This window comes from Musa acuminata, chromosome BXJ1-6 (genome assembly GCF_036884655.1).
Source record: "Musa acuminata AAA Group cultivar baxijiao chromosome BXJ1-6, Cavendish_Baxijiao_AAA, whole genome shotgun sequence".
Classification (NCBI taxonomy): domain Eukaryota; kingdom Viridiplantae; phylum Streptophyta; class Magnoliopsida; order Zingiberales; family Musaceae; genus Musa; species Musa acuminata.
Window position 1 is genome coordinate 40995297 of NC_088332.1, and position 8877 is coordinate 41004173.

The 8877-nt window shown below is 39.3% G+C and overlaps 1 protein-coding gene across 4 annotated transcripts; it reads right to left on the reverse strand.

The window, feature by feature from the left end:
• Positions 1-941: 941 nt before the first annotated feature.
• Positions 942-8648, reverse strand: LOC103989374 (auxin response factor 7). 4 transcript variants are annotated; one of them, XM_065188843.1, is made up of 16 exons: positions 8352-8648; positions 7778-8251; positions 7598-7687; positions 6907-7022; positions 6427-6522; positions 6269-6325; positions 5753-5905; positions 5536-5620; positions 5027-5117; positions 4725-4889; positions 4166-4285; positions 4006-4075; positions 3692-3860; positions 2127-2635; positions 1753-1943; positions 942-1612 (listed from the first exon to the last, which is right to left on the reverse strand). In XM_065188843.1, exons 3-16 carry the CDS (start codon positions 7641-7643, stop codon positions 1432-1434), a joined length of 2049 nt encoding a protein of 682 aa, XP_065044915.1. In that variant the 5' UTR covers positions 7644-7687; positions 7778-8251; positions 8352-8648; the 3' UTR covers positions 942-1431. The 4 variants fall into 4 exon arrangements, with proteins under 4 accessions (XP_065044915.1, XP_065044917.1, XP_065044916.1 ...); XM_065188845.1 differs by having other exon boundaries at positions 7598-8109; positions 8352-8647; XM_065188844.1 differs by having other exon boundaries at positions 7598-8142; positions 8352-8647.
• Positions 8649-8877: the final 229 nt, after the last annotated feature.

The following is an 8877-nucleotide window of genomic DNA, read 5'->3' on the forward strand; positions in this document are numbered from 1 at the left end:
AGACGGTAACTCCAGCCTAGGGAAGGCCCACGCGATTTGAACTGCACCTCCTTCTATGGCATCACGATGTATTAACAGGAATGATCTGATTCGGATCAAAACCTTTGATCAGACGAGCGGCTCGATCGGATCGGATCGGATCGAATCGAACCGACCTGGTTTAACCAACCTGACCCGACCCAATTGATAAGCCATGCGGGTCGGATCTTTATTTTCAAGTCAACCTTCGCAGGTTCTTCCTACGTATTTCCACACGATCCGACCCGACTTAGTTGCATAGATCTCCCCTTTCAGTAGTCAACCACTAACATTTGTCGACAACCTCTACAAAACACAGTTCTTTATTTGCTTATAATCTTGATTGAAAGAGTTCTTTGTTATTTTTAATATTATGTCTGTTTAGACTTGTATAAATGAACTTTCTAATCTGGATGGCAAAATTGCACTCTAGTTTTCTTTATAGATTGCAAATTGGAGATCTGTGATTTTAGCATTCCCAACAAAACTAATAAAATAAATGTCCTCTTAAGGCATTTATTTTCACTTGACAAACCAAACGAACACATCAAAAGAAGATCCAACTCGACTCCCAATTTTGACTCTGACAAATTGATAATGTTGGCTAGTGAGAGAAAGTAATTACCTCCCCTTGACCTTCTCGTCTTCCTTTCGGTTCTCACAAGCCCATTTGACCGGAGGGGACAGCAACAAGCGCGTTGCATGTGAACCTACAGTGCAACACGTGAACCACTCCACAGATCTCCATGTCGGCAGCCTCTCGCGCCCAACCTGTCGATGCCCGGTGGCCAATGCTGCATGCTGATTTCCAAGGATCACAAATGGAGATGATTTCTTTCTGATGATATAAGCTTACGACTCGAGAAGCATGGAGAACATATCATATATAATGGCAGCTTTATGCAACAAGAGATACATGTTAATAGATAAGGCAAACAAGTTCTCTATTTATTATGGTGCATGTTCCTAACCGATGAAAGTTTCATGTGAGGTAACATATGGAGTGGAAGTCATAACACAAGGAAAACAAACAATGCACGTACTTGAGGGAAGAAACTTGCTTGACAGATTGGACAAAGCAACAATGTAAGTATCACAGTGGAGAAGATATGTACAAGTTCTATTTGATGGCATGGAAAAGAAGACGGTAGTGACTTCCATCATCCTCTATCCAACTTCCTTTCCCATCTCCACCAAGATCTGACAGGAGCCGGTTTTGGGTGCCGATCACCTGGGTTTTCATATTTCCTGCTACGACCACCTAATTATGAACTGCTCCTCCATCGTTAGCTGTTGCCTTGGTCGAGCAGCTTCGGAAAGAACAAAGACGGTCTACGTACGCACACAAAGCCGGCTGGCTGGCCGGCCTACCACAAAGAACACAACATGCACTACCTTCTAGTGTCAGCAACCCTAATCAGCAACCAGAGCCTGATCTTTCGAGCTGTTTTCGGTTGCATCAGCATCACAAGAGGCTTTCTTGGGCAAAGGCCTGATGACCTTGCCAACAGCCGGAAGCTTCACCCTGGGAGTCAGCCTTTTGGCCTCCTCACAAGTGTAGATGTATATTTTTCTCACCATGCTGCAGAACTCACTGCAAATGCATGAAACCAAATCGAAATTAATATGACACCAGCATAGATAAACTAATTTGTAACAGATCGATAATTGAATAATTCTTTTTCGAGCAGCTTTTGCATAATTTAGTTCAAGGAAATGGATTTAGAGCCTTACTGCCATGGGTCATCACCAACCATCATTATGTCATCCTCATCATCTGTGTAGATGACCTCCCACTTTTTTGCTGCACCGTAGAGCTCTCCCTCAATATTAAACATCTCTTCCAGCTTCTGAAGAAGCTCATCATATCCATAAAATCTAGTCAGATCCACTGCCCTCCCAACTGCCATTCCTTGCATGTGAACCTGCAGAAAAAGAGACGATTAAGCCACCTCTCAAGCATCATACATTCTTTTAACATAAGTTATCTACTGCTAGCATCTATATCTAGAGAACTATTTTAGAGAACTATTTTAAGGTTTTATACTAGTGAAGTTGTACCGATCATAGGAGCAGCAAATGAGAGAGAAAAAGCAAGTTCTTATGACCTTGGTGCAGCTCCTCAATTGTCTACTTTGACACTCTTGGGTTGACCTTAAGCATGACTTCTCCGGCTCACTGCTGACAGCGAGGGCATCAGACCTGTTGATGTTTGATGGTTGAGATTGTTGATCTGATTCCACATCCAACGATGTTACTGCTTGTTCCTCTCCAACACAAGAATTGGTAGTCAGTGGAGAGAGTTCCCCTACTGCAGAGCTCTCAACTAGCTGAATTCCAAACAGCCAGCAGCCTGTGCTAGTTTCCTGCTTCTTTTCACTTTGTTCTTTATTTATGTCTGCCATCAAGGAATCAGTTTGAGGTTCTGTCCTGAATGGCCAGTACATGGCGCCATTAATAGCTGATGGTCCATTATTTCCATTAAATTCAATTGACTCAGGCTTTGATGCTGATGGGAACACAGATGTGGGGCAGGATGGTGCACACAGTTCTTTTCCTCCCTGCAACCCAGAAAATGAAAAATTTTGGGTACTCTCAGCGGTGGATTTCCATAAACCTGCAACAAGACAGAAATGTGATAGCATAAGGACTAGTGATAAAATTTTGAGGAGAAAGACTAAAAGAAGTACCAAAGTAAATACGTAAAACATAATCATTTCATGATTTTTCAAATGATGTGGGATCACCTCAATTAATGATATCGCTAGAAGACTATAATATACAGTTTTTAATTTATGTAAAAAGATCAAGCATGTATCATCAACACCATAACTGAAGGAATTGCTGGTATCTTGTATTTTTAACCTTTGAACTCTTAACTCTTATTGAACTCTTGTATTTCAATTTACAGATTGTCAATTGAAAAGGGTAGCAGGTTCACTTTTCTTTTCTTAAAGAAAAGGAATCATATGAAAATAAAACCAGGATATGTTGAATCCCAAAAGCAGATATAGTTTCTAGTTTCTACACTAAACCAAAAGACTAGCTTTCAGTTTTCCACACAATTTCTTCTGTCAGTATCCCTATTGAATACTTTCCTGTAGACTCGAAGTGTGCTTGAGCTTGAGATGGGAATCTGTAAGATGCACAGCCCAACTATTGAAGTAATCTTAAACAGCACTAACTCTCTACACTACAGCAGCTTTGCACAGACATCAAAACTAGAATTTGATGTAAAAGCCCACCCAAATGTCCAATTCAGCAAGGTGACAACATGGAGATACAGAAACTTGTAGGAGAAGAATATATAAAAAGGTGAGATAGTGCAACATGTTCAATAAGAAGCCTAATATCACAAAAATCATTAAAACCACCCATTTATATTCTTTGATACCAGTACAATATACCAATAAAGAATCTAGTAATATGTGTAACTTACAACACTGGACTCGAAAGGGCACTGCATTATGGGGACAATAGTGTTACATATCTATAACAAAATAGCCAAATAATAGATATTTGCAGTCCATGGGAAGGTCTAACGTGGAATTAGTGATGAATCTATCTTGTTTAGAAAAATCTTGAAAAGAATGAGATAATAAACAAACTGAGGAGTTCCAACTACCTTGTAAAAAATGTTACTAAAGGATAAAGATGTGGAGAAAATCAATACCAAATGCTGGGGTAAGATCTGATGATACAGCCGGTGCAGCTGATGGTCGTGTACGTTTGTTTCTCTGCACTGGTTGAAAGGTTGGAGGAGCAGCTGCAAGAAGTGGTTCCAATTCCCACGGAGAAACTGTGTCTGGACGCCGGATACACGAAGGTTCATCCCATTGAACCTAAAAATAAAAGTCAAACCACACCTCATAACACAGAGAAAAACATCTAGTGACTCGTAAAGTGAAAATCACTGATACAAAACAATGCTGATTTATAATTTCCACCTGGCATAAATCTCATCAGCTCATAGCAGGAACTCCCTACCTTTAAAGTTCTCCATTCTGACCCTGCCCATTGAGATGTTGTGTCCACACCAACAATAGTGCCACTGAACCTGTAAAAATGGATAATAGTACCCGGTTAACCACAAAATTTACAGCATAATATATTTTATTTTATGCCCATTACACACGACCAAGAGCACCTTTTTTCTGGAGCTTCATCACCTTCAAATCTCATATTAAATCTCATCCCAACAGAGAATTTATAATTCTTGGCTTCAAGATACTTGTTGACGCTTATGATGAAGTCCGATCGACTTGTCCTAAAACATGAACAATACTTATAATTATGTTTTTAGTTCTCAGTAAAAATTTGTGAATTTGGATAGATATATAAAGCAAACTCCTAGTATCTTACATAAGCATGGAGCATTAGATATCCAGCAATAACCAGATAAACTAAAACATAGAAATAAAAAACCAATGTAATATTTAAGGTTTCTATTCTCATCAAAATACCTATTGAAATATTGAAACATTTCCAGCTCAGTGAAGTAAATATTTCCTTCTTAATGAAAAACAAATAAGTTGCATAAAGAAGTTGGAGAACCAAGCATCTTTCTAAACCTAGAGCTGTAATCCAAAAAATAAAAACAAACAATACACTACATACATTATGAACTCATAGTAGATAGAGAAACTGAGGAAACATGAAAGAAACTAATAAGTAGATAATAGTAAAAATCTAAAGAAGAGACTAACCTTGGTTTGTAGAAAACAGAAAAAAGAGTCCCAGTAGCAATAGCATGAGATGCAGTAGCCAGAACTCCAAGATGCATGCTATGACTGGATATGACTGACGATGGCATGTTATTTGGCTGCCTCATAAGCCTTCTCACACCGACTCGCAGCTCATCATTCTCACCTCTGCCATGTACACACATACAAGTATTTCATTATCATTTCTCATGACAAAAGCAAATTATCCAAGGTCCACAATAAGCATGACATATTTCTTGGAAGATAAATGATAGATAAATAAATTCCAACAAAGTAACCATGACCTGAGAAAGTTAAATACATCACCAGCTACCAATTTCTTTGAGCTAACAAAGACACTCCAACCAGTAGTGAGCAGATGGCGCCTGGGCTGTCCTGAAAGAGAATTTGAAACTCAAATTAACATATTTCACTATTGAGTCCTGCTTGTTGTGAGAAAAGATGACAACGTCTATTTTACAAATACAAACAACTATCTAAACAAATGCTAAGCATTAATAAAGAGAGACTACCAAAAGCCATTAGCATATCCAGACAACCAAAAGGTAAGGATAGTAGCAATCATTGCTGGAAAGGCATACTGGGATAGACAAATTCTCCTATAGACAAGTAGTGAGGTAATCAGAGAAATGGTGCATTGAAGTATAGTAACTTTCAACACCAACATTTCTCTGATTCCGGAAGTTCTAGATTGGAATTCAGATGACAGAAGAAAACTTTTGACTTAAGTGTAATGTCGAGCAACAAAGCAGAAGACAGCATCTTATCACAATCTGACAAGATATATACAAACCTCGAAAAATGTGACGAAAATGCCATTCATTCCCATGAAGATCTTTGGCAACCAATTCTTGCCAAGGTGGGTTCTGGGACATATCCTAAACAAACAAGAAAAGTACCAGTGGACAAAATCAAGAGAAAGTGAAAAGAAGTATCAAATTGCAAATTCAAGTTAGCAGCTAGATATGATGAATGGAAATAGGAATTCAAATTTCAAAATAGCAACTGACCAGTGAAGGAAGGCACTCATCTGCATGCCTTCTAAGAACTGAGAAACCCCCATGAGTGCTTGTGTCTGATGCAGTTAGAGTCTTACAGAAGGAACGGACATTGCACCTTTCGGGCTCAGCCAGTGGTGAATCTGGGCTGGTAACTTCATCTTGCTAATTAAATATAAGAAAATAAAAAGAAAAAAGAAGACAGCAGAAAAAAATATAAATTATGCTTGAAAATATAATTAAAGCAGCATAAAATGAAATCAAGAACCAACAGCAAGTTGACACGAAGGAAAGCTACCAGTTAGTTAATATGATCACTCTAAGGTCATAAAATTACTAGAAACACAAACCCCTGTTTTTTCTCACGATAAAATCACAGTACAAAGCAAAGAATAACTAGGTTCTGATTTTTTTTTTTTTTACAATACACTACCTTTGCAAAGCATCTTTATAAGGACAGCATCTGAGATTTTCTAACATAGACTACAGCAGGATCTACGAGTAATAGATAAATCAAGAAAGACTCACATTTACTTCAGGTTGCAATGTAATCTGCGCATATACTTCATCTGTATCTGGTTCAGCCTAGAAAAGCATATAAAACAATAAAACACCATTCCCTCCATGGGTAAATTAAGCATGAAGAAAGACAAAAGAGAACAAAATCTAGCTTGGAAGTAATTTACCCGGAGTTCAACATGGACAACCCTGCATAAGATCTTTGATGGAAGATCAAACAAAGGCATTTGCTGGTCAAGCTCTTGATTTGTTGATGCTTCAAGCTATAAGTCAACACAAAAAGAAATTAGATTAAATATGTGCATCTATCTCCAGTTATTTTATCTTTTGCGAAGTAGGCCACTTTAACGAAATAATTTGACTCATAAACCACAATGAAAATAAGGTAACATGTTTCAAGTATAATGGATCTATCAATCAACTCTGTTGTCCCAAACAAGGATTAGAGGGGCTACATCACTAGCAGCTGACAAGTGATATCAATAATAAGTAAGAAGTTGATATATTCTAAAGCATGCAAATGTAGATCAACACAAAGGATCAACAAATCACAAGCAGGAAAAAATTGACCACGGTAATGTCTCTTGCTATATGAAGCAGATAATCAAATAGATATAGAATTAACTACACCAAAATCTTCTTAGTACCTGCTCCATATGGCCTTGGGGAAAGTAATAAACCCTTTCTTTTTCACGAGGTAGAGTAACCAAAGACCCTGCACAAGCTTTCCATAGTTCCTGGTACAAGACATCTCCACAGGGCCCTAGATATAGAAAATTTCCACCAGTTGTCAGGAACAACTTATAATAATGATAACTCAGCATCTTAGTGGTTAATAAGATGATAAATTAGAAGTAAACTACCTGTCTTAAAATGAGAATATATTTTTTCTTTAATTAGGAAATAAAAAAATCTTTGATGCAGGAGGGATTGTCAAAAATGAGGCAAAAGAAAGCCTAAATAGGTTCGTTGACCACATTTATCAAGAACCAGAGTGACCCTAACGGCGGCGAGAAGTAGGTGAGCATCCAACACAAGGAATGTCTACAAAATTAGGCATATGAAAGAAGAAGGAAAAAACATCCAAAAGCTACAAAAAATCCCTTACAGCAAAAAAAGATGATGAAATTTTCAAGGGATTCAAAGCCAGTTTACTCATTGGGTATAACTTGAAATTATTATTTACTGTCATAATTATCTAAAAAAAGATCTAGTCAAGCGAAAAGACCACATATCAATAAGAAAAAAAAATGAAGAAGAAAAGGGAAAGAACATCAAGCATGAGAACAAAAACTTTAGCTCTGTTACATCAAACTAAAAAGAGAAAATAACGGTAACCTGAACCGAGCCTTGCGGATGAACTGTTTGGTGGTGCCGAAGCCATAACAACTGACTGAAATTTCTCAAGGAAATTATAAGAACGCTGGACTTTACAGAAGAAAACAACAAGAACAGTTGGCTCTGCAGTTCCGAGTTCTGAAAAGCAGCTTACATACTAATAAAAGCCCTCCTGATTACCGCATTAACTCTGAAGCAGCACCATAAGTTCTTCCCTCGAACAGACGCCCTAGCAAAAGGCCAGCGGGTCCTCGATTGCTTCGGAAAAGATGCGACAGCTAAAAGAGCATCTGAACTCCTTCCTCTGACCCCTCTGCAAAATTGACGCTTTTGCTCCTCGTGACAGAGAAACTCTAGCAGAAGGGCCTCGGGCGACGCCCCCTGCTTTTTTTCTCCCTGCCACCCTTCGAAACGGACGGAGCTTCGTTCTTTAACGGCCGTTGGAGGCGTAAAGGCGCCCTCTTTTCACCACCTCCGGATTCACCGCAAGCGCTGCACCAGAAAGGCGCCGCCTTTGGCGATAATTTTCCACCGTTAGCACAGATCTGAGGCAACGAAAAACCAAAGTGACAAAAAACGTGTAATTTGCTCCACTCCTTGAGCATAAGATTCCAATGTTCTCAGCGAGAACCCAAATCCAACCAGAAATCTTTTCTGTGCACACATAAAGAGAAAGTAAAAAAACTGACACAATTACAATCAGATCAAATCATCCAAACGCCAACGCTGAGAGAAGAGAGAAAAAGGAATCTACCGCAATTTCCAAACTTGAAACCAATCCGCCTCTCCGGAACACCACGGAAAATCCAAAATCCAAACCAAACCGAGCAATAAACCTTCGGACACTCCCAAAATGGAGGTTTCCGCCAAATTCAAGCTTGGCAGGTTCAGCTCTACCGCGCGAACCGATCGAGGGATCTTCACCAAGACGCGAGAACGACGACGCCACCGCAACCGAGAAGCCGAGGACGAATCCTATACATCACCACGAAGGAGGCGGAGAATAATACGAGCAAATGCGCGGACGAAGAAGAGGCGGGTGTCAAGGAACCACTCCGGCTTTAACGAAGAGAGCGACAGTTGTTTTCCTCATTTCTTTTCCTTTTTTGTTCCTTTCTTTTACTTGCTGTCTCTACGAAACCCTACACGGGAAAATGCTGTTTCCCGTTTCCCTATCGCGATCCCGCGTAAGTATCCTCTCCGTCCATCGTACACCCGTCTCATCAGACGGTCTCCTCCCCTCCAATATCGATGCGCTCAGTCCGGATTCCATCAATTCC